The sequence below is a fragment of the Xenopus laevis genome, chromosome 4L, assembly GCF_017654675.1.
Source record: "Xenopus laevis strain J_2021 chromosome 4L, Xenopus_laevis_v10.1, whole genome shotgun sequence".
Lineage (NCBI taxonomy): Eukaryota > Metazoa > Chordata > Amphibia > Anura > Pipidae > Xenopus > Xenopus laevis.
The window spans coordinates 82,236,612-82,263,572 of NC_054377.1; the positions used below are offsets into that span (position 1 = coordinate 82,236,612).

The window sequence follows — 26,961 nt, forward strand, 5'->3', positions numbered from 1 at the left end:
CAGCTCCCCTCATGTCTGCAACTGTAAGAACTAAGAAGGAATATTTACCGATTACTTTTCAGGTTGGACAAACTGACGGCAGCCCAATAAAATCACATGACGGCCTGCCAGAACTGCACTCCCAGGTGTCACTCATGACCAGTCAAACTGCCAAACCAATATCAGCCACCGTAGCTATATGAGGAGGCAAGATAGCATTATTTTTCAAGTTGTGTCTGGAAGTTTGCAATTTGTTCTGCTCACTGCGGATAACCAAGTTTCGTGTGTTTCACTTCATTTAGTGTTTTACATTTTTTTCTCTCACTGCAAATTCAAAATTTTGGTCAAAATGCAAAATGAAAAAATCCTATTCTTTGTCAAATAGCTTTGACTGCAATAAGCACTACACTAAGGGGGTTATTTACTAAAATCCTAATTCATCTCATATTTTATTTTAAAAAACCAAAACCAAACTTCCATGCTTGATTTCATCTTATTTATTAATAAAAAAAATTGATTAAATAGGATTATGGAAAAACGTTAAAAAAAATTGAACAAAAAACTGAATCGCTCTATTTTTTTGAGGCTTTTTCCCCAAATAGCTAAAAATTTTCAGACTTTTTTCCCAAATTGCTCTAGTTTTTCTAACTTTTGCCCCGAAAACCCTGAAAAAGTAGGGTTTTGGGCTAAACCCAGAGCAGATCATGAAAACTTCAAAATTGAGATAGGTGCCCCTCCCATTGACTTATACAGGACTGAGACAGCTCTGAGATGGCGGATTTTCGTATTCAGGCTTTTTGCAGCATTGGGATAGAATAAATCAAAAAAAAATTAATTTTTTTTCCTCTAAAAATTTAAGTTTTCTACTGAATAAAATTAAATTTTTTTGAGATTTTAACATACGGATTGTAATTAAAAAAACTCCCTAAATGGCCAGTTCATGTTCTAGTAAGAAACACGTACCATTAATTTCATAGCATGTCCAGTTCACCTCCTGTTGCACACGCGGTTTGACAGAGCTGGTGTGAGACCGTAGTCCAGGGCCGGGCCGCGCCGCTCAGGCGCCCAAGGCAGCGTCCGCCGGCGTAGCCCTAGTGCACATGCGCAAGAAAGAAAGATGTGTTTTTTTGTCTTCTTGTGCTCCTGCGTGAATTGCTGCGAATGTGCGCATGCGCGAATTGGTTCGATCGTGCATTCGCGCGCATGCGCAGGAGCGCATGAACATGGAAAAAACACAGTCAGGCACCGGTCTGGGGGTAGGCGACAGAGGAGGTATGTGCCTGGCGCTCCCCCAGCTTTTATTATTATTATTTATTAACATGTATTTATATAGCGCCAACATATTGCGTAGCACTGTAAAGTAAATGTGATTATACAACTAAATCACATGAATTACATACATAGAATATATGGAGTTACATACATCACAATCAATACAGGTACAAGGAACGGTGAGGAAGGCCCTATGCATAGGCATACACTCTAAAGGGAAGGGAGTAATACACAAGGTGTGGGAGTGGGCAAGATCAAATTAAGTGGGTGAGAAATGTGGTACTGTATGCGGTGTTGCGTTTGGTAGTTAAGTAGAGTGAGGGTAGGCTTCTTGAAAGAGGTGTGTTTTAAGAGATTTCTTGAAAGCAGAAAGGTTGGGAGAAAGTTGGACAGACCGTGGGAGAGAGTTCCAGAGGAGGGGTGCAGCCCTTGCAAAGTCTTGAATGTGAGCATGTGAGGTGGTAATGAGAGAAGAGTTGAGTAGCAGGTCAGTAGAGGAGCGTAGTAAGCGGTTGGGTGAGTATATAGAGATGAGTTCAGAGATGTAGAGTGGGGCAGAGTTATGAAGTGCTTTGAAAGTCAGTGTCAATAATTTGAATTTGATTCTAAAAGGTAACGGAAGCCAGTGCAGGGATTGACAGAATGGCGAGGCAGAGGAGGAGCGGTTGCTGAGGTGTATGAGCCTCGCAGCAGTGTTCATTATGGACTGAAGAGGTGACAGTCTCTGGAGGGGAAGGCCAATTAAAAGAGAGTTACAGTAGTCTAGACGTGATATGATAAGAGAGTGAATAAGAATTTTGGCAGCATCTTGGGTGATAAATGATCGTATTTTGGATATGTTCCTTAGGTGGAAGTGACATGATTTAATAAGTGACTGGATATGAGGAGTGAATGACAGAATCTAGGATAACCCCAAGGCACCGGGCCTGGGGAGAGGGGGTGATAGTGGAATTGTTAACTATGATGGATACTTCCGGGATGTTACTGGTGTTAGCTGGAGGAAAGAGAACCATTTCAGTTTTAGAGAGGTTTAATTTAAGGTAGCGTTGCGACATCCAGGTAGAGATAGCAGACAGGCAGGAGGAGACACGAGTTAGGAGTTCTGGGTTGAGATCAGGAGATCAGAGATAGATCTGAGTATCGTCAGCATAGAGGTGGTAGTGGAAACCATACGAGTTGATTAATTTGCCGAGGGAGGAAGTATAGAGGGAGAATAGTAATGGTCCCAGGACGGAGCCTTGAGAAACTCCAACAGAAAGAGGTAGGGGAGAAGATGATACTCCATTGTAGGAGACACTGAAGGAATGATTGGTGATGTAAGAAGAGAACCAGGACAGGGCTGTGTCACGAAGGCCAAGCGAATGGAGGGACTGCAGGAGGAGAGGGTGATCTATAGTGTCAAATGCGGCTGAGAGATCAAGCAGTATTAGTAGTGAGAAATGATTGTTGGCTTTAGTGGTTAAAAGGTCATTAGCTAGTCGAGTCAGGGCAGTTTCCGTGGAGTGTTGTGGCTTAAAACCAGATTGTAGGGGGTCCAGCAGGTTATTGTCAGAGAGGAATGAGGTTAGTTCGTTGTAGACTAGGCACTCAAGTAGTTTAGAGATGAAAGGTAGCAGAGAGATAGGTCGGAGGTTGTCAAGATTTGAGGGATCAAGAGAGAGTTTTTTCAGAATGGGGGTGACAAGAGCATGTTTTAGTTGAGAAGGAAACAGTCCAGTTGAGAGCGAAAGATTAAATAGGTGAGTTAAGGCTTTGATTAGACAAGGATTGGTATTGCGGAGAAGTTTTGAGTGAATTGGATCAAGCGGGCAGGTGGTAAGGTGAGAAGAGGCCAAAAGCTTTGAAACTTCCTCATCAGTGACAGGGGTGAAGGAGCACAGGAGAGACTGGGGAGTGTGGATGGAGAGTGGTGGAAGTCTAGGGGGGTTGAGTAGTATAATGTCCCTTCTGATAGTGTCAATTTTGTTTTTGAAGTGCTCAGCAATATCTTGAGCAGAGACAGATGTGCATGGAGGGGTGGAGAAGGGGAAAGGAGAGTGTTAAAGGTGGAGAAAAGGTGTGCTGGTTTTTTAGAAAGGGAATTAATGAGTGAAGTAAAGTATGTTTGTTTGGCTTGGAAGAGGCTGCTGTTATCGGAGCGCAGGGCAGATTTGTAGCTCCAAAAGTCTGATTCTGAACGGGATTAGCGCCAGCGACGCTCAAGTGCACGTGAGTGTCTTTGGAGCGCTTTTGTATGAGCAGTATGCCAAGGTTGAAGTGGTTTGGGTCTAGAACGTTTAGTTTTTATAGGAGCAAGCTCATTTAGGGCAGTGGTAAGAGTACTATAGTAGACAGAGGTAGCCACATTAGGACATGAAGAAGAGAGATGTGACACGTCTACAGCTTGCAAGTCATGGTAAGTACGTGTTTGGGGAATAGCAGGGGGTTAGTGAGAGTTGAAATGTGAGCATATTGTGATCAGAGAGGGGAAATGGTGAGTTAGTAAAATTGGTGGTTGTACAGAGTCTGGTAAATATGAGATCCTGAGCATTACCATTGAAGTGAGAGGGGGAGTCTGAGCACAAAGATAAGCCTAGGGAGGAGGTTAGTGAAAGAAGTTTAGAGACAGAAGAGTTGTTAATGTTGTTAACGGGTATATTAAAGTCACCTAATATGATGGATGGGATGTTAGATGAAAGAAAGTAAGGAAGCCAGGCAGCAAAGTTGTCCAGAAATTGTGCAGTTGGTCCTTGTGGTCGCTATATAACAGCAATGCAGAGTGAAACAGGAGAAAAGAGCCTAATGCAGTGAGCCTCAAATGAGGAGAATGATAGAGAGGGAACAGGTGGAAGAACTTTAAAAGTACAGCAGGGACAGAGAGAAGCAAATCTACCCCACCTCCAGGTCTGTTACCAGGTCTGGGAGTATGAGTAAGGTGTAGGCCCCCATAGGACAGGGTAGCAGGAGAGGCAGTGTCAGTAGGAGAAAGCCAGGTTTCAGTAAGTGCGAGTAGGTTAAAGGAATTTGCAATGACCGTGATATAACTGTGATGAGGTAAGGGCCAGGGTTTGCGGTAATGTCCCCAGCTGCCAGCAATAGAAAGGAAAGATAGACTAAGTGAGATTGGGATTTGTAAGTTCTTAGTTTGTATGAAAAAGAGGAGTTTTGTGAAAATAGCTAAACAGAGTACTTTATAAACTTCATGCGTGGAGAGGGAAGGAGAGGAGAGTAGAGAGGCTGAGATTTGTACAGAACTGGGATTTGATGAAGGAGGTAGTGAAAAATGTTTTATGAAGCATGAGAGTAAAAGGAGGAGAAATGCAGGATAAAGCATGTTTGGAGTATGAAGTAACAAACTAGCAGGTACAAACAAATCTGTTTTCTTCTTATCCCAGATGGTTGACTGTTGATTGCAGGGGAATCTGGTTCCTTTTGCCTTGCCAATGCTTTGTCCAACTGCCTTGTTTAACTGTCATTTCTAAGCACTTGTGAAATATTAGCACTTAAGAAATGTTAGCACTCGTGCCATGCCCCAGACAGCTTTGCACCCTAGGCACGTGCCTACTCTGCCTACCCCTAGTTCTGGCCCTGCCATAGTCCCCCCCCAGTCCAACACTGGCTGCACACACATAAGGAAAATCCCCAGAGGTTAATTATGCTATTTCCAAAGAATTACAAAAGGTGCGACAAAACAAGTAAAAAGCATATAACGTTTATAAAGAATACCATCTTCCAATTTAATGGTATAGTCATAGGAAGGCTCACTGTCATCCCATTTAAAAAGAAATCACTGCAGACAGATTCAGATCAGTGCTGTAGTGTCTGTGTGTGAGGGAAGGTAAAGTCAGAGCTGGGTGGAAGGTCTGTCCCTTGTGGGGACATGTGAGGAGGGAGAACTCTGTCTTTTGTGTGTGTGGAGGTGGCTGTGTTATAATGGGATTTGTTGGGGAGTGCTGGTGTATAGTCTCATGTGGAGGGAGAGCTCAGTCACTTTCAGGCAAGGCTCAGCTGACATTTCTCAGTGTTTGGGGGTAAGTTATAAATGGACAGGCTCCATTTTCTAGAGGGGAATAAGTCTTGAGAGTCTTGAGTAAATGTTCTGCACAATAAGCTGTACAAATAAATGAGCAATACAAGCACATCACCTTAGCAGAGTGTTCTTATTGTGTCTATATTCTTTAACTTTCCAGATACAGCTCTGCCTGTGTCAGATACATTATATTTTAGCCGTATTTGCTGAAGTAAAAGGATTTATTTTATTAATTACTCTATAATCATTATACCAGACAGCCCTGGGTTTTATTATTAACCTTCAACTCCTGTGTACCTGTGTCAATAAAGGAAAATATATATATATATTTGTTTGATTAGAGAATTGGAAAGGACTTTGCAGTGGTATTTTTCACATATAAAGTAATAATATTAAAAGGCAATAGCAGAACTGCCTGTTGGACAATCGTGAATTTCGCATGTTTGTCAGATTTAATAGACCAATAATGTCCTGTGTGCATCAATGATTGTCCAAGGGGAACTACCTTTGCTTGTACCAGAGAATACCACTTTTATGCACACAATGCTGCTAGTACTTAAACTAACCTGTTTTCTGTAAGAAATCAGTCCCCATAGCCTGTGATATTTTTTTTTTCCTTTTAATCACATTTATACACAAACAGCACTCAGATACAGGTTATGGTTTTGAAACCATGTTGGCAGAATTCCCAAAGTACTGGCACACATGGAGATTTGTTGTGGTACAAGCTCCTGTTTTATTACTACAGGTACGGGACCTGTTATCCAGAATGCTTGAGACCTGTGGCTTTCTGGATAATGGATCTTTCCGTAATTTGGATACCTTAAATCTGCTAGAGAATCATTTCAACATTAAATAAACCCAATAGGCTGGTTCTGTTCCAATAAGGATTAATTATATCTTAGTTGGGATCAAGTACAAGCTACTGTTTTATTATTACTGAGAAAAAGGAAACCATTTTTAAAAAGGTGGAATATTTGGATAAAATGGAGTCTATGGGAGATGGCCATTGCGTAATTCAGAGCTTTCTGGATAACCGGTTTTTGTAAGTAAATCAGACTGAAAACCCCAATAAGCATGCACATCCACATGCATCTGATCCACTTGCTGTTTTGATTACCCTCTGAGTCTGATAGGATAAAATGTGCACACATGTACTTTACCCATTACATATACTGGCCTTGTACACCTATAGCCCAAGATTACTGTGTAATGATAGCTACTACACCACCATTCTCATTCTTCCTCCCAAGTGCCCCCTGTTCTAGTATGGTGCATTTGCAGTTGATACATTGCAGGAGCATTTTGTACTGTGCATGCAAAAAACATGGTAGATCACTTTTGTGTTTTGCAATTGCATCCTTCTCTGCACTAAAAAATGCAACAAATCTCTTCACTCCAAAGCAAAGTGCATAGATCCTCTTCCCCCAAATAATACCGTACTACCTGCAGTTCTCAGTGGAGCCCTGTACTTTAACACTTTGTTTGGCAAGCACACACTGTATATTCTGGCAGACAAGGGCTCGATCTACCAAGAACGTACTGGGAACATTATTGAGCAGATCTGCACTTCTCTCTGCATTTGTGGCTTCTGCTGCCTCTGCATAGAGTTACAAGCATGTATGAGTGAGTGGGATTAAATGTGTTAGTGGGATTACATGTAAAAGTGAGTTTATGCATATGTATTAGTGGGATTATGCATATGAGTGAGTGGGAATACATGTATGAGTGAGTGGGATTACATGTATGAGTGAGTGGGATTACAGGTATGAGTGAGTGGGAATACATGTATGAGTGAGTGTGAATACATGCATGAGTGGAATTATACATGTAAATGAGTAGGATTACCTGTATGAGTGGGATTATGCATATGAGTGAGTGGGATTATGGATATGAGTGAGTGGGATTACATGTATGAGTGGGATTATTCATATGAGTAAATGGGATTACACGTATGAGTGGTATTATGCATATGAGTGAGTGATATTACATGTATGATTGAGTGGGATTATGCATATGAGTGATTGGGATTATGCATATGAGTAAATGGGATTACATATATGATTGGGATTATGCATATGAGTGAGTAGGGGTTACATGTAGGAGTGAGTAGGATTACACTGAGTGAGTTTACATGTCCATTAATGTATATGCTTTTTTGCATAGTAAAAACGTGTTAGATTTGGGATATGATGGTTCTTTTTACCTATGTGAGACACTCAAGTGCACACAAGATAGCAGCCAATGCAAGGGAGAAATTAACTAATGGCCTTTGAACTTATGTGACTGCTTACAAGTGCACAAGCAACCAATGAATTACAAGGGGAGGACAGTATCAATGTCCAATAAGAACCAAGTAAGGGCAAAGCCTGAGAGTGATGATGTAATCAAATAGGAAGTGCATCATCCTGTACTTCAAACGTGGGTAGAATTTTAATGCGTAGTCCCCTAGGGATGATATTATTTTCTATATATTTATTATAAGTGGACACGGTCCACCACAACTTAGTTAGTTTGACTTGTTGCTGCTGATATTCCTTCAGTAGTGACTTCCAATCTGCCCCTTATGACTGGGTGTCCCTGCCTGTGTCCACCTGAAAGACATATGACAGTTAAAGAGAAGCTGACACTAAAAAAATTCTTTTAAAAAAATAATTCTTCATTTGAAGTTACCTATAGGTCATGCTGACTGTTTTCTCCTTAAAGCTTTTTTTCTCTTCATAAATGTAGTTCTGCATCCGACTGTGGCCAGGGACGTGCCGCCAATGAGACGAGTTGAGAAACTCACCTCAGGCGGCAACGCCTGAGAGGTATCCAGGGGTGGCAAAAAGCCGCTCCTGGTACCTTTAAGAGCCAAATTTCCATTTTTTAAACCGGAAATTCAGCTTTATTATTGCAAGAGAGCACAACTGCGCTCTTCGCAATAGTGTTCCTGCCGGCGAGGGTGGGCGGCATTGAAGGAACTGCCTCAGGCGGCGCATTAATTAGAATCGGTGCTGACTGTGGCCGACTGTGACAGCAAGACTGTAGCTTTCTCCTGCTTCCTGTCATAATGTGAACTTGATGATGTCACAAAGGGGGCGGAGCTTCTCGTTCAGTTTCCCTTGCAGCTTCTCCTGCCTGCTGCAAAGGGCTCTCTCTCCCTCATGCTGCCTCCCCTCTTTTTATCCAGCAGAAAAAAATCAACAGCAAATCGGCAGGGAGTAATGTTTTATACCAACTCTTTCTTATTTGTTTGGCTGCACATTTTGGCATATAAAAATTCTGACGTAACCACCAATGATTACTGCCTTTTGGAACTGTTTAATGGATTCATTTTGCCCCAACTCGAATAAAAACTGTTTCCTGCCCGGATCAATGCTTCCTTTTAATATAAGTATTGAACTTTGTTTTTACTAAAATAAGCCTCTTAAACTACAGCTCCCAGCTAGTGTTGCCACCTTTTAAAAAAAAAAATTATGGGCCAGTGGTGGGGACGGGAACTAAAGGGGCGGACCATGCTGCAAAAAGGGGCGGAGCCAAGGGGGACCTGTAGTTTAAGAGGCTTAATGTTTCAATGTTTGGCATTACAAAAATACAGTGCACAGCAGTCCTGGGTGCTGTGTACTGTGGCTCCCACACATATTGTTCACGAAGATGCCACTGCCTATTAACCTATTAACCTTAGAATCTCATATTAGACTATGGTTATTTTAAAGGAGAAGGAAAGCTACGGAGGCATTTTATTGCCAATAGATTAGCTGCATTAGTGCAAGCTAGAATGCTATATTTATTCTGTAGAATGTTTTACCATACCAGAGTAAAAAAGCTCTAGAAGCTCTCTGTTTGTTTAGGATAGCAGCTGCTTGGTGTGACATCACTTCCCGCCTGAGTCTCTCCCTGCTCACTAATAGCTCTGGGCTCAGATTACATCAGAGAAGGGGGGAGGGTGGAAGAGGAGCAAACTGAGCATGCTCATGCCCGGGGCAAGGAGGTTTAAGCTGAAAACAGGAAGTCTAATACAGAAGTCCATGTGTACACAATAAAAGGAAAGAAATGCAGTGTTTATTTTGACAGAGGACTACTACTTTGAAAGTTTACTGAATTATTTAGGTGGACCTTTCTGGTAAGGCTTACTTAGTTTTAACCTTTCCTTCTCCTTTAAGTCTCAATAAAAGTTACGTCTTACTTTTCTCATTCCGGTAGAGCGATATGACCAATAATTGGGTTGTTGCAGTTTCAAAAGGGTCGCTCCTCTATGCTCTCATTAAACAGCACACACACAAATACATAGAAGAATTAACCTATCAGCATCTGTGGTTAATCGCCAGAATTGCCTTATTACATCTATTTCACTGTTGCCCATTGAAAACATAGCAAATGTAAGATAAGCAGTGCACGCATACGTACATGCAATACTTATTACAATATAGAGTAGGAAATGACAAGCCAACAAACACCAATAACAAAACAATGTATATATTATAGGAAATCTAACGGTATGTACTTTTTTTTACATAGGAGTGCCTCCATGGCTTAAACTGCTTGCAAAGTTAGGAAAGTTGTCAGTTCTTATGTATAACAGTCTGTAGAACAAAATATATGTACAGGTATGGGACCAGAATGCTTAGGACCTGGGGTTTTCCGGATAAGGTGTCTTTCTGAAATTTGGATCACCATATTATAAGTCTACTAAAACATTAAATAACCCCAATTAAGTTGTTTTGCATGCAATACGAATTTGTTAAATCTTAGTTTGGATCAGGCACAAGGTATTCTTTTATGATTTCAGAGAAAAGGAGAATAACTTACATTGTTTAATTGTTGTTTAAAATCTATGGGGGCTTTCTGAATAGTTTCTGGATAACAGATCCTATAACTTTACACTTAATCAGCACACAATTGATTTCTTTTAACACTCATATTCCCATTTGTGACTGGCACACCATGCTTTTTTCACCATAGTGGAAAATAATGGCTGGAAATTCAGAATTTGCAGTTCTGGCATTCTTGATAGCATTTAAGGGGGTTACACCATTTATGTCAGAATAAGGTACAATACATGCTTGGATTATACTAGCATTCAAAATAAAAATAATGTACCACTGAACATTGAGTATAAGGCTTTCTATTTAAAAACAAATCACAACATACTTTAGTACCAAAACAAAACACTGCAATTATTTTTTTTACATTTCAGAAAGAAATATTACATATTAGCTTTTTGTCTTGTTACCAAATTCAGTGGTGTTATATGTTTCATAACTGGATACTGAAGTAATCCTTCTAATAGGGAATATCCTTCATAGCAGTTCACAAAAGAAAGAATGCAACCACCTTATTTTCAAAATCACAAAGGACATATGACATTTGTCAAAATATACATAATATTACAGGATGTAAATTGTTGTTGTAGGTGTTGTTGTTAAACAGTAGTGATTATGTTTTCACAATTCTCAAGAAGCAAGATAATTGAAAATGCAGCACCTAAGTAGAAAACATATAGAATAATTAAAACAGATAATAAGTTACTACAAATTGCAACAATGTCTCTTCTGCAAAAAGTTGACAGCCTCCAATATTGATGTTATTTATCCAGGTGGTAGTAGCAGCAGTAGTAGTAGTAATAGTAGTAGTAGTAGTAGTGTGCTAGTCTGAAATACAGTTTTAGCATGCTAGTGCTTAACGGGAATTTATCACAAAAATGAAAATTTAATATAAACTTCATCTCACTGAAATATGACACTTTGTACAAAATATTAAAAAAACTGTACTCTTTAAGTTACTCTTCAGCGTCCCACTATACACAACCTGTCACTCTTCATGCTGAGGTCTGGGTCAGACTTTGATTGACATTTATGTTTAATACCTCTTTTGGGGGGCTCCCTTTCTTAGCAGAATAACTCAAGTAACCAGCTCCAGCACAAACTAAAGGTAACAAAAGAAAAGACTCTGGCAAACACCCTGCACACAAAGAAACAGGATTTTCATCAGAGCCAGTTATTTTTAAAGAGTGAGCATCTAGGTTATGAGTGCAACACCCCAAAGGATGTATTAGACTTAACTGTCCATCAAAAACTGACTCCACGTATTGTTTGAAGACAGATTGAAGAGAGACAGGTTGAGACAGGGGAGAGCGAAGAATAACTTGATTATTTCATTAAACAAGGGCAGAATCTTTAATTGATTGTACCTTAATTCAGCAAGATGAAGCTTGTATTAAATTTTCATTTTGTGTCACAAACTATATACCATTGTTGGATCATCAGTAAAAATACTGAAATAGAATATAGTTTTCATAAATTTTACACTTAGCAAAATGAACCTGGTAATTGTCCTAGCTGTACCATACAATGCATGATGTATTGCATTTACGACCATTACAAGTTTACATATGTAAGATGCAAGAACAAATACATTGTTTTGAGTTCTCATTTGGCACCTGCGCACTGAACCGCTTGTTTGTTTACAGCAGCGGGCAGCGAAAATTAGAAGGCAGTGCGAGCACTCTCCTCTAACAAGACAAAAGTTGAGGTATTTACTAATGTAAAAACTCTTAGAGGGCTTAGTGCCCGTAGACACAAGTGTCTTTCCAGAATGAAACAGAAAGGTCTGTGTACTCCCTTTGGCAGCACTTTTTTCATAAAGGGTTCGCTGGAGGCAGCATGTGGCCATCCCCTTGGACACCTTTAGTTTAGTTAATAGCAAAGAGCAATGGGGGTCAGTAATTTCAGAATGCCTATGACAACCATTAAGTACAGGGGATCTGTTGCACCCACAGCACTCAACAACTTATTTCTGATGACGTGAGGTGCAGAACCCAAATATGCCCCAAATGCTAGTTCTCAGTAACATGCACATGCCTGCATGGTTTTAATAATGAAGCCGTACCATCTTGTGTTGGGAAACCAAGAGACCAATGAAAGCTGTAGAACTGTAATCCTCAGAATGATAGAATTTACATAGCTATAGCAGTATATTATTTATAGGGATGAACCGAATCCACAATTTTGGATTCGGCTGAACCCCCCAATCCGTTGTGAAAGATTCGGCTGAATACCGAACTGAATCCGAATCCAAATCCTAATTAGGGGTTGAAAGGGGAAAACATTTTTTACTTCCTTGTTTTGTGACAGAAAGTCACGCAATTTCCCTCCCGCCCCAAATTTGCATATGCAAATTAAAATTCGGTTCGGCCCGGCAATCTGAATCCTGCTGAAAAAGGCCGAATCCCAAATCCTGGATTCAGTGCATCCCTAATTATTTACATGACTAAGAGTTTGAAAAAAAAAATTACTTTTTTATTTTATTTTAATATTAAAAATACTCTAATATCCACGTTAAATAATGCATCTCTTATATACCAGAGGCATGTATCAAGTTGGAATAAAATAGGGCCGGATCTCTCTTTCTGGTGCCCCAAGGCCAGCCACGGTCCTTCCACCCGCCGTCGCACAACCCCCCCCCCGGTGCACAAGCGCACGCACTTCCCCTGTTGGCACTGAGGACTGCGTGCCACTGCCAAGTAACTAGGAAATATATCATGCGTGCAGTTATCAGTGTGTTGGCTGATGGTGGCTTTGAGCGGCACGTAATTGTGCCACCCTAGGCCCGGGCCTTTGTGGTCTCGCTAAAAAAATCACAGCCTGATTGTGCTGGTACTGAGATTAACTCTCTGATATTTTTGGCTATGCCTTTTTCCGAGAACTTTATTTCAGTACAGGTCTGGCCTGGACTAGCCTACAGCTAATGCACAACAGGGCTTCTCTGCTGTTAATTATGTTGCTTTGCAGTACAACCCGGGTATCATTTCTGTGAGGAATTCAAGTTTCTGCCCCTAGTCAATCATGACATTTCCCAGACTAGTTGTGCAGGATTTAAATGATCGGCTAGCCTCTGAAACTTTAACCTCCCATCAATGCACAGGGTAGGATGACTGTTTTACCAAATGGGGGAGTTTCTGTGTTTGGCTTGCTGTGTCTTCCTGTCAGGATTTATCTATATGCACTGGGCAGGAAAGATAATCATCGCTGGTAGTGGGGAGGGAGGAGGAGGACAGTATAAAGTCCCTTTGTATCATGCGCCACCTGGTGTCTGTTTTCAGTAATGCGATTGAAGGAAAGTGAATGAACCCTTTTGTGGATCGCCAAGGCAACGTGAGGAACTGCATTCAGCACGCATAGCGTGTCTATCCCATTTAGTTACAGTGCGTCAGACAGACAAACCAGACTGGCTCTATCTGTATGTTACATCCAGTTTTAAAGAAGTTAAAACATTGCTATTCTAATAATGCTTTTGATTCAGGCTTAAAATTATTATACACCAAACATGCTTTGTATAATGCTACACTGATCTGGAGTTATCACAGCCTGAAAGTGTAGCATCCATGCTTTACGGCTCTTTAAAAGGGATATGGTGATGATTGACTCGCAACATGATAGTGAAGTATAAATTATTTCAATTAACATTACTTAGCAGCCACATTTCTTTAATGGCTGATTACAGCATCCACTGTGGAAACACTACAAACACAGGGGTCTTGTCATAGGGCACCTTAAATGTCAATGGCGTGTGTTCAGCATCTTAGCAGTGAAACTCCAACGTTCCTTGTGATGAAAATTCCATCCAGTCCATCCAACTGAATGTCTCTTTGAAACCTTAAATACAAAGGCAAACAATGGCTCAGCAAAAAGGAGCTAACACATGCATCCATGAAAATGTATCCCACACAGAATTTGAACCCAGGACTCCCAGACCATAAACCAGTCACCTTACATGCTGCTGCACAGGGTCTACTCTATAAGGAGATGCCTCCAGATGACCCTTACAACCGAATTTTTTTTTTTAAAACCTTAAGTTCACAGGGAACCAATGGCTCAGAAAAGAAGGATCTAAAGAACGCATTTAGGCAGATGGGTCCAACACAAGATTTGAGCCCATGACTCCCAGACCATAAACCAATCACCTTACATGTTGCACCACAGGGTTTACTTTACTTTTTATGGAGCTGCCTCCAGATGACCATTACAACCGAATGTCTCTTTGAAACCTTAAAAACACAAGGAACCAATGGCTCAACAAAGAGCATCTATGTGAATGCATCCCACTCGGATTTGAACCCGAAACTCCCATTCCATGAAATGGTAAACTTAAGAGTTGCGCCACAGGCGCCACAGTTTCTGCTCCATACGGAGCTGCCTCCTGATGAACCATCCATCCAATAAGTCCCAACCTGGGGTCCATCCAGTCCAATCCAATCGTACCCCCAGTGCCCCATGCGATGGATGGGTACCCCCATCCTTCGTCAGTGCCCCATGCGATGGATGGGTACCCCCATTCTTCATCAGTGCCCCATGCGATGGATGGGTACCCCCATCCTTCGTCAGTGCCCCATGCAATGGATGGGTACCCCCATCCTTCGTCAGTGCCCCATGCGATGGGGGCAGTGAACGGCCAGTTACAACGGGCAGCAAAAAGCCGCCTCCTGTAACTTTAAGAGCCGAATTTCCGGTTTTTAAACCAGAAATTGGGCTCTGCTAGTGCAGAAAGCGCAGTACGCACTCGTTGCACTAGCGATGCAGCCCCTTTCGACCCTTTTCGATATTTACTGATTGAAGACGTGTAAAGTTGATATGGTAGATTGAAAAATAAAAAGAAATCCTAAAAAAATATTAGTATTGCTTTTTGTTGTATGTTTTCATTCAGCATAGTCATGTATACCTCTTGTTTTTAGTAAAAGGCTGAAGCTGGATGCAGGTGGTGCAGCACCTGTGTGCAGATGCCTATAGGGTGTTTGTTCTACACCTTCATGCATTGTTCTACTGTACCTCCCATTCTAGCATTTCTTCCTGTATGATTTGTTGCACTGAAGCTAAAAACCGAGCATGAGAACTTTGATTTTATAAAAGAACAGGATTTTGTTGCACAAGATGTAGAACTACAACACTCAGTTTTCATCTAACAGTTCAGCTGGTGAAGGGAACTTAGTCCTGGCAAAGGTATATTTTTTTAGGGGGGTGACCTTTCATTATTTTTACTTGTATGTCCTCATTTAGGGTAGAGACATAAAATATAACAGTATCGTCCGCCCACTACTGAGTTAATCTGTAGTAGCATTCCTATTATATTTAAAATATATGTTAACAGAAACAACGGGAATTAATGCATTTATTTTATGTATTAATGATCAAACAATGCATCTTGCTGCATTTCTTGCACTTGATGCAGGTTCCGAGGAGTGCAAAGAGTTGACAGTGGCAGGTGCAATTGTCAGGGGGCCAATTGAATGCTGGGTAAAAAAGTATTTTTTTTTTGGATAAAGGAAATTATAACTAACAAATTGCTGCTGGGACTAAGCAGCCGAAGTGATTAAAAGGGCAGAGGGGGCCCAGGAAAAGGTGGCCATTATTCCCCTAGACATTTTGCTCATCTGACAGTTTGAACAGACACACTTTAATGCATTTGATATCATAAAAATGCGAAAAAAGCCTATTGACTTCATAAATTTTGTGGCAACGCTTCCGGGGACAGATTTGCTCATAACTATTCGATAATAATGCAGAGCTGTCAACTACAACTGCTGCACTGCTCAAAGCAAACTTTGCTTTGTTCTTGCTGGCCTACATATCCCAGAATCCATAAAGCAATATTGCAGAAAAAACTTTTCAAGATTCTCCCTCCAAATCTCTGCAACCAGTGACTGCGTGATAATGCAAAAAAGCAGTTCTCACTGGTCAGTTCTTGTATTTATAATAAAGTTTTTGATCAGTAGGACTCTCACTGGTGGATTTTCTGGCATCTACAATTAAGTTTCTCGGCAACTTCTATAGTAAACTAGGGAGTGCTGTGGGATGGCATTACAGCTGGGTTCACATCCCCTTTTTTGGAGTTAAAAAAAAAGTTTTTGTTGATTAAAAATGATTGGCGTTTTTTTCTGGGGTAAACGAACATTTTTTACAAATTTATTTCCAAATTAACTCCAGTTTTGTGAATTCCCCCGTGTCATTTCATAAATAGTGATCCAGTCTTGGATTTTTTTTATATATATAATGCCTCTTCAGTCTAAGCAGAATCATGCTGTAAAGTAATCTCCAGCTGCACTCACCTAGAAATTCTGTAAGTGATTTCAGTAGTGTATAGGGTCACAGGTATAAGGACTAATCTAAAGAAGAGAGGTGTTGGTATAAGGACTAATCTAAAGAAGAGAGGTGTTGAGTACAATGTTCTCTCTAAGCTGTATGTGCATCATAACATGTGCAGTGTTCACTGTGCAGCATTCATTCCTTGTAGCAAATGTAGCATATTACATGAGCGCTTTACCTAAATTATTGTTTTGCTTTAACTAAAAAAACTCAGCTCACCTCAGGACAGCAAGAGGAAACCTTTCCCTGTTCAGCATAAAGGGCTTGGCTAGTTAGCACAATTATCTCACATGGGGAGGGAACATACAAAGAGCAAAGAAATCAACCAAGAATGGGTTACAGGTATTTTTACCTGAGAAGGAAGTTACTTAAAAAAAAGAAACCAGAGACCAGCAGAAAAATACTAAATGGCACTGTGTGACTACGGAGAATCTGTTAATGAGAAACTGGAAATCTAAAGCCTTCAAATATGGTAATATATTTAATCATTCAGTTTTTTCTATGTGTTTTATATGAATTCAGGTGTACATATGACAGTCAGGGCTGATGTACGCCAGTAACAATATAAACAGAGAGCATGTATTTAGGGGAAAGTGAGACAATGCCTTGTGACAGTAATGGTTTCTTTCCAATCTGTACCTCTGGCTACTGCACCTTTAGAAATATAAGGAGATTGTTAGATATAGGGATTCTGTCCTTGTGGAGAGATTCATCCTTATTAACTCAAAACATATCAGGATTCATTTTTAATTGATCTATAGAACATAAAATGTTCGCTGCAGAGAATCAACTAAAATTTACAAAAGCCTAAACTCCATTCTCAATTTGCTATACCTCTTTATTTATTTTTTATTTTATACCACTGTATTGATTGTAAAAGTATGAAAGTTGGAGTAACGGTATTGGCACTTTTCTGTTTTTAGTGCTATTACTAGAAAAATGGAGTTAACAGCAAATTACTTACACAAATGTTAACATGTTCTGACTAGGGATGAACCAAATCCATGATTCAGTTTGGGATTTGGCCTTTTTCAGTAGGATTCAGATTTGGCCAAATCCTCATGCCTGGTTGAACTGAATCTGAATCCTAGTTTGCATATGCAAATTAAGGTTGGAAGGGAAATTACGTAACTTTTTGTCACAAAACAAGGAAGTAATAAAAAATGTTTTTTCCATGTTTTCCCTTCCCATTCCTAATTTGCATATGCAAATTAAGATTAGGATTCAGTTCGTTATTCAGACGAATATTTCATGAAGGATTCAGGGATGTGGCCGAATCCCAAATAGTGGATTTGGTGCATACCTAGTTCTGCCAGATTTGTGTTACTCTTGGTACAGAAAATTAATAAAGGTGCCATCCAGAACAACATTGTGATGCCAAAGCTTACAGACCATACAATTTCTGGAGAAACTTTTATGTAGAATTTTATTTGTAAAGCGCTGTTAAGGAGCCGCAGCTCTGTACAGTGCATAAAAGTACAATATATATAAAAATCTACATGGGGGAGACAAATCACATAAATAAATATATACAGAATCATAGGAAAAAGAGCTTAAGTGCTATGTGGTAAATGACATAGTGGGAAGGAGGTCCCTGCCCCGTAGAGCTTACAGTCTAAGTGGATGGGAGGCTAACATACAGGTACAAATTGGAGATGAAAAAGTGCACAAGGTAAGGCATAGTAAGTAGGGACAGGACTAGGCTAATGTTCTTGCATCCAGTGGCATAACTACCTGGGGAGCAATGCGTGCATCTACACCTAAGCCCGATCCCCTTCCAGTAGGGCTTGCCGGAGTCATTGAGCATGCTACATGAAGGTGCCATGGTAAACATGTGCATGTGGTGTATGTCCTTGTGGGGGAGTGCACACTGCGGGGTGCAGTTTTTGCACAAGGACTCACCATTAATGCCATTTACTTCTAGCACAGTCATGGCTTCTTTCCTCGTATATAGAGGAGCCTCCTTCCCCTGCAGTGGCTTTTTTAATGCTTCCACCAAAAGGGAGGAAATGAATTAATGAACCCATTTTTCCCATGTGGCCTGTACCCACAGGACCACTCTAAACGGACTGTCGTTGCATCTCACCTGTGTTCACAGCCTGCCATGCAGTGATACAGTTACAATAGAAAAGAAGACATTCCTGTGTGATGGACCTAAAAAAAAAGAGGAACAATATTTACCCTACATTTTTGCATACATGCATTTGTACCATTGTCAAGTTCAGGTTAAAGGGGATGTAAAGGCAAAAAAATAAAATTAAATTTTTAATGAAAAAGAAACCTATCTGCAACAAACTTTAGTTAAAAAATGTGTACCGTTTTTATAAGAAACCTGACTGTTTACAGTGAAAATCCCCCTTCGTTTTACTTGCTCTGACTGCTGAGGATATAAAACTTCAGACGGTCCCTAGCTGATCTGCAGGGAAACAATCATACTTTTAAACAGCAGGGGGCAGCAGCTTTGTTTGTTTCCCTTTAGAGCAGTCATCAACTAAAGATTTGTATTGGATTTTTGCCTTTACATCCCCTCTAAAGGAATTGTTCAGTATAAAAATACAAAATGGGTAAATAGATAGGCTGTGCAAAATTATAATGTCTCTAATATAGTTAGTTAGCCAAAAATGTAATGTATAAAGGCTGGAGTGACTGGATGTGTAACATAATAGCCAGAACACTACTTCTTGCTTTGCAGCTCTCTTGGTTTCGACAGATTAGTTACCAGGCAGTAACCAATCAGTGACTTGAGGGGGGGGCACATGGGTCATTTCTGTTGCTTTTGAATATGAGCTGAATGCTGAGGATCCATTGCAAACTCACTGAACAGATATGTACCATGTGGCCCCCCTTCTGCATCTCAGAGAGCTGAAAAGCAGGAAGTTGTGTTATTTTCTGTTATGTGAGACATTCAGTCACTTCAGCCTTTATAGATTACATTTTTGGCTAATTAAATATATTAGAAACATTTTTTATATTGCACAGCCGATTTATTTACTCAGTTTTTATTTTAACACTGAACTGTTCCTTTAATGTTTCCAACTCAAGTGGCTGGGACAAAGATTATGGAGCCAGATTTAATCGTATAAATTGGGATTCTTATTGAAGGATTATTTTGCTGCAGCCACTGGTTCTGCAGAGTTGGGGAAAGTTTGTATTAAACAATACAAAAACTATAAAATCCACATTAGATTACATGACAACACAGGACCCAGTGCAGTCTGCATTTAATGATTATTAATCAGTCTTGCTGTATTGGCTTCTGGCAGATATTATTTGAATTGTGCTGTTTTGATCATTTATGACAATCCCTAAGCAGCTCAGACCACACTGAGCAAGTGCATAGTCTTGGTCTTGCAAAGATGTTTAACAAAGTTACAAGATGGTGACTCCCTGTGGCCAACTTTGAAAGCATAAATCATTTGTTTTATTAGGCCTTTGGTGCAGTAAGTTCATGTTTATCTTTACTATGCAAAATACAGCATTTCTAGCATTATTCTATTTCAGATTTTAGTTCCCCTTTAAGTATCTCAGGATCAGGATGGTGGTAGTCTGATGCAGTATCTTTCCACATTGCATCCCTTATGACCTTCAGTGATTTACCTTAAAGGGGACCTTATTAAACAATTTCAGATCCTATTTTATGATGTTAACCAAGTAAAATAAACTTTAGTTACACTAAATTATATTATTTCAATCTAGTTTCTTTTAGTCTTGAAAATTACATTCACACCAAGCTGGCAGGAGACAGTTTGTGGGCACTGTTATTAAGGCAAGCCAACATGTTGTTTATATGTGAGAATAGGGAACCTTATAACCACTCCCATGCACTGGCTACACAATTAATGTTGGAGGGGGAATGTAAGAAAGGCAGGGACATCTAGGAAGTGCAAATTAGAAACTGAAATAATTGCCTTCCCCACCTCTATACCTAAGGCATAGAGGAGGGGCAGTCACTATATGATTGACAGTTGAGAGTTTTAATCGCTTTTATATACGGTATGGATGTTTGAATGAAAAAAAGAATTTGGGTTTCTTGTTTAATTTTAAAAGCACTATTATTATACAGATTTTTATGGCTGGACGACATCTGCTTTAAGTATTATTTTGGATTCAAGGAAATTTTAACAGATTGCTGGGACTATGCAGCCAAAGTGATTAAAATGGCAGAGGGGACCCTTGTATCATTACTCCCCTAGACGTTTTGCTCATTTGACAGTTTGAGCAGACACACTTTAATGCATTTCATATAAAATGCTGCAAAAAACCCATTGACTTCAAGGTGTTTCATTAGTAAATAACATCAAAAAACTTTGAACACCTTAATTATCAAGGCAGCCGCAAGCCAAGCCTAGGCTACCCATCCCTAACATACAAACTAAAGAAATTTAGTAATCTGTGGAATCCTTGCAAAAACTCCACTTGCCACGCTTCATAGCACTGCTTAGATGGGCAAGTGAAAGTAAGGTATGCCTCATTATGGACTCCTTCTTTCCAGAACCAGTACCCAAGGAAATACCAAGAGAACTCTTCCAAACAGAGATACACAGGCCCCTTCAAACTCCAGCAATAATTCCACACCTCATTAAAGCTATAACAAAGGAAGTTTTTATTTAGAATTAACTTTTTTGGTGGCTATGCAGTCCACTGATCAGCAATTTAACTGGGTTTCTGAGAAACCAGTATGCTATAGGATCTAACCAGTTTTCCAGAATACTCCTAAACACGACAATGCTGTGTCCCTTATTATCCTGTTTAGGTAAACAATTGTTCATTTTTAAATGATTTATTTTTCCTCGGTAATGCTAAAATCATACATTGTGGTTGATATCAACTAAGCTAGCGTCATCCATGTTGCTAGCAAAACAATCCTAATGTTTAGAGCTTTTATAAAGGATTTGTATCGGGTATCATGTTAGAACAAAGGAAAGGGGAGTACAGACTTTTTGCAGATTATTATTATTGAATAGAAAGAAAAAATTTCAGGGCTGCATTCTTTTTCAAGCAGCAAAATCTATACTAGTGTATTAGATCAAGTATAACTTTTAATGAACCTGTTCTTTATCATGAAGAGTGTGCCAATTATTAAGTGGTATTTTCACAAAATTTGGCAATGATCGCTTCGATATTACGGTAAATCTCAGTGCATCTCGGTGAAATTATATCTCTTCATTTGTAGTTTAACAAGCAATATTTCCTTGCATAAACTGTTTGATATGTACCAGTGGTGGGAGTGATAATGCGTTTGTATTATAATTCCTAACTGCTGGAACTTATGAGTATATGGGCAGGTCCATCTTATGTACTGTACATCCAGTGGTATGTGGGTGTCAAGTATATTCTATTCTGTGCAGAATTTGGCATTGTATGAAATTATATCTGCCTGAGATAATCTGTAATCTCTTCCTTTCATCTTTGGAAAAGTGTGCTATGTCTATATTTAAGCTCTAAATAAAGCTTTTTTTGTGAGATAAACAGGGCCACCATCAGGGGGCTGTCGTCAAATTTAGACCCAAGTTTGAGTGCATAATTTATGCTGAAATTTGTGTTATAACTTTTGCAATGTTTGCAAACTACACAAAAACTTGTGTTACTCAATGTACAAAAATGTAGGTAACAACGTTTCAAACAATAAAAGGGAAGAACAGGGGCAGGTTGGTGGGTAGGGTTTACACGTTGGGCAAATTTCACTAACTCCAATGGACTTATTTATTATTTGAACTATTATAATTAATTATAGAGTAACAGCAACTGTTTATATTGGGATTGGGCCCTAAGCAGTTGCAGGGTCTGTTTCCTCCATAGTTATAACCTTGCTTTTCAGGAAAATGATTGGTGAGTTTCTATAACTGTGGGTGAAAAAACCCCATCTATCAATAGAGATGTCGCGAACTGTTCGCCGGCGAACTTGTTCGCGCGAACATCGGGTGTTCGCGCTCGCCGGAAGTTCGCGAACGTCGCGCGACGTTCGCCATTTTGGGTTCGCCATTGTTGGCGCTTTTTTTTGCCCTCTCACCCCAGACCAGCAGGTACATGGCAGCCAATCAGGAAGCTCTCCCCTGGACCACTCCCCTTCCCTATAAAAACCGAAGCCCTGCAGCGTTTTTTCACTCTGCCTGTGTGTGCTGAAGAGATAGTGTAGGGAGAGAGCTGCTGCCTGTTAGTGATTTCAGGGACAGTTGAAAGTTTGCTGGCTAGTAATCGTTTTGATACTGCTCTGTTATTGGAGGGACAGAAGTCTGCAGGGGTTTGAGGGACATTTTAGCTTAGGTAGCTTTGCTGGCTAGTAATCTACCTTCTACTGCAGTGCTCTGTATGTAGCTGCAGTGGGCAGCTGTCCTGCTTCTGATCTCATCTGCTGACTGCTGCAATAACAGTAGTCCTTGTAAGGACTGCTTTTATTTATTTTTTTGTTGTTTTACTACTACTACTACTACTACTACTATAAGAGCCCAGTGCTATTAGTCTAGCAGTGTTGGGGAGTGGGACTGGTGTGCTAATCTGCTGCTCCTAGTAGTTCAGCAGCACCAACTTTAATTTTTTTTTTTAATATTCATTTTTTTTTATTTTACTTTTTTTTATTTTACTACCGCTGTAGTAGTGTATAAGTTGACCTTTTAGGCATTATTTGCCCTGTAGGCATTATTTGCACACTGTTTTCTTCAACCCGCCATCTAGCTGTGTGACCTTGTTCACATTCTGTCTAAATATCCATAATATTACCGTCTCCAGAAAAAACACCGGAGTCACTTTTTTCAAGCAGCATTCATATATTTTACGTAATCCGTATCCACCGCTGTAGTAGTGTATACGTTGACCTTGTAGGCATTATTTGCACAGTGTTTTCTTCAACCCGCCATCTAGCTGTGTGACCTTGTTCACATTCTGTCTAAATATCCATAATATTACCGTCTCCAGAAAAAACACCGGAGTCACTTTTTTCAAGCAGCCATAATATATTTTACGTAATCCGTATCCACCGCTGTAGTAGTGTATACGTTGACCTTGTAGGCATTGTTTGCCCAGTTTTTTTGGCCGCAGCCACTGAAGCACAGAGGCCAGAAAAAATATGCCATATAAATGCTGAAAATAGTCATTTTTGCCATACGTTGACTCAACGTATATGGCAAAAAATGACTATTTTCAGCATTTATATGGCATATTTTTTCTGGCAACTGTGCTTCAGTGGCTGCGACCAAAAAAACTGGGCAAACAATGCCTACAAGGTCAACGTATGGCAAAAAATGACTATTTTCAGCATTTATATGGCATATTTTTTCTGGCAACTGTGCTTCAGTGGCTGCAACCAAAAAAACTGGGCAAACAATGTCTACAAGGTCAACGTATGGCGAAAAATGACTATTTTCAGCATTTATATGGCATATTTTTTCTGGCAACTGTGCTTCAGTGGCTGCGTCCAAAAAAACTGGGCAAACAATGCCTCCAAGGTCAACGTATGGCAGTTGTTTAAAGAGAACAGTAGATTACTAGCCAGCAAAGCTACCTAAGCTAAAATGTCCCTCAAATCCCTGCAGACTTCTGTCCCTCCAATACAGAGCAGTATCAAGCAGATTACTAGCCAGCAAACTTACTATCATCTGTCCCTGAAATCACTAACAGCTCTCCCCCTACACTATCTCTTCCAAGCACACACAGGCAGATTTTTCAGATACATTTTTGCCCTTGATCCCCCTCTGGCATGCCACTGTCCAGGTCGTTGCACCCTTTAAACAACTTTAAAATCATTTTTCTGGCCAGAAATGTCTTTTCTAGATGTTAAAGTTCGCCTTCCCATTGAAGTCTATGGGGTTCGCGAACCGTTCGCGAACCGCTCGCATTTTTGCGCAAGTTCGCGAATATGTTCGCGAACTTTTTTTCCGACGTTCGCTACATCCCTATCTATCAAGTTTCGGCAAAAACGAGTTCATCTAAGAGGTGACAAAATATTTAGTTACTATGTGCTTTTATTCATGGGGGCCCCAGACTAATAACTTGCAATGGGTCCCAAGATTTCTAATATCGGCCCAGGAGATGAACATAAGCCTAGCAGATGAGATGAGAATTAAAAATGATCAGTCGCTTGGTTTTTGCATCCCTTTGCTAGTCACCCTCCGTAAAAGACAAGTCCGTCACTTTTTAGTAATTTATTAATTTATGCTTGAATTAAATTACGAACCTGCAATTGAAAAGACCCTTTATGAATTTCCAAAGTCAGCAGGGTTTGGGGCAGGGGCACACGGGCAGATTCAAGGAGATTTAGTCGCCTGGCGACTAATCACCTCTTCTTCGGGCGACAATCTCCCCGAACTGCCTTCCCCCCCCCCTGCTAAAATGAAAAATCATCTGCGCCAATGCACTCGTGGCACTTCGATTTCCGAAGATTCCTCGTGAAGCAAAGTCGGGCGACTTCGGAAATCGAATCGCCGTGAGTGCCATTGCGCTGGCTTTTTCTTATTATAGCAGTTGGGGGAGATTTTCGCCCCGTAGAAGAGGCGATTAATCGCCAGGTGACTCTGCCCATATGCCCCTGCCCTTAAGCATGCTTTGCCTCAAGGGATCTTTCATTAAAATGAAGGAAAATACCTTATCTGGAAAATCAGTCCGAGCATTCTGGAAAATACATCTTATGCCTGTATGTATAAATCCTTTAAAATTAATTATGTATTGGCTTATAATACACAAGCCATAAATATCCTGTAAATTATATCCTTATAAACGGTGCTTAGTGATGTCATCGGTTATAATTGGAGCTTAGTGATATCATTTCTGTCACATGACTCACTGAAACTTGTGTATTATAATTAATAAAGTACCACTGTTGCAAAATATGAGGATATTAGAAGTCCCCTCTGAGTTCCATGACCTTTCTAAAAACACTTGGCCTTAGCCTCGTACTTTTATATGGTCCTAGAACACCTGACTTATAATATCCTTTATATTTTACAATGGGGGTACTTTATTCACTATATAAATGGTGCTTAATGATGTCATCGATTATAATCAGAGCTTGGTGAAGTAATTTTTGTCATATGACTGAAACTTGTGTATTATAATAAGAATTTACCCCCTGCTGCAAAATACGAGGATATTGGAAGACACCTTGGAGTTTCAAGACCTAAATAAGGCCTTGTGTTATAATATCCTTATATTTTACAAGAGGGGGTACTTTATTCGCTATATTATGTACATTTTATGAGACTCTCCGGTTTTTATGATAGAATGTGTCAAACAAGCTGTGATGTAGCACAAATAAAAAACAATAATTTGTGTAACTTTTTGTAACCTTTGCTCATTGTTTCTTTAGAATATGCACATTTTATTGTTTTCAAAACTATCTCAGGAATGTGGATTTTCTTGTAGTTTCTTCCCCATATTTTATCTGGCATTGTATCTCTTCCTCTAGGTGGCCTTTCCGTGAACAATATGGAATGCCAGTTTTCTCTTTTGCAGGCTTTAATTTGTGTGAGGGTTTTAAGGGCAAACGTTTTCAATAGCTGGAAGCTCTCTCAGCTCTCACAAATTTACTTTGGAAGACTTGAATTTGGAATGAAGAACTTTTTCTCATTTTGATGTTTTGTTGCTAATGTTAAATGCGGAGCAATGCGTTTTTTTTTGGTTTTTTTTAGATTTTACAGCACCATTTTGGAGAAGGTTCCTTATTTCACAAACCAACTGGTTGTAGCTGGAAGAAGGATGGGGGTTTCATTATACAGAGGGTTTCTCAATGAATGGTCATTTGTGTTCAGAAAAAAAACAGCAAGAAGGACTTTATTTGCAGTTTCAGATTTTGCCCACTTTAGAGCAAGAAACTAAAAAAACATATAATACAGGTATGGGATTATCTGGAAACCTGTTATCCAGAAAGCTCCGAATTACGGAATGACCATCTCCCATAGACTCCATTTTTTCAAAATAATCCAAATTAAAAAGAAATATTTACTTTTTCTCTGTAATAATAAAACAGTAGCTTTTACTTGATCCAAACTAAGATATAATTAATCCTTATTGGAAGTAAAACCAGCCTATTGGGTTTATTTAATGTTTACATCATTTTCGAGTAGACTTACGGTTTGCATATCCAAATAACAGATTCATTATCCAGAAAGCCCCATGTCCCGAGCATTCTGGATAACAGGTCCCATACCTGTACACCTTTCTTACTTAAAGGGCTAGACAAAAAGTATACCTCCCAACATTTTGGAAATAGAAAAAGGGACAAAAAGATTTGCTGTGCGGAGCACTGCAAATATTGTTTGGTCACGTCCATTTTTGTGACCACACCCCCTAATTACCATGTTAATTTTACAAAGTTCGGCAGGTTTTAGAAACATGTTATCTTTTTTTGGATGTTCAGTGCAGGAGATCAAAGGGAAAGTCAGGACATTTCAGTAACAATCCGGGACTGCAGGTTGAGCTGTCAATATCGGGACTGTTCTGCGAAAAACAGGACAGTTGGAAGGAATGAGAAAGTATATTAAGTGCCTGAGACTACATAGTGCTTTCAATTGCTGCCAATACAAACCAGCCTGTAGGTATCCACAGCATTTTAATTGCCCTAAGATACAGATATACCTATACCAATACCCG

General features: G+C 39.8%; 1 protein-coding gene and 1 long non-coding RNA gene across 2 annotated transcripts in view; one reads left to right on the top strand and one right to left on the bottom strand.

Annotated features, from left to right (window-relative positions):
* Window positions 1–9,424: 9,424 nt before the first annotated feature.
* LOC108714248 lies at window positions 9,425–16,683 on the bottom strand. The gene is made up of 3 exons (XR_001935334.2): window positions 16,600–16,683; window positions 13,793–13,896; window positions 9,425–10,726 (listed from the first exon to the last, which is right to left on the bottom strand). It is a non-coding gene; the product is annotated as an uncharacterized LOC108714248 (long non-coding RNA).
* A 38-nt stretch (window positions 16,684–16,721) lies between these two features.
* LOC108714247 (FYN-binding protein 1) overlaps window positions 16,722–26,961 on the top strand; it is a 44,113-nt gene continuing 33,873 nt past the window's right edge. The window contains exon 1 of the mRNA XM_018258286.2: window positions 16,722–16,852. Within this exon, the coding sequence (XP_018113775.1) occupies window positions 16,850–16,852 (3 nt within the window). The 5' untranslated portion in view covers window positions 16,722–16,849. The remainder of the gene's footprint in view (window positions 16,853–26,961) is intronic.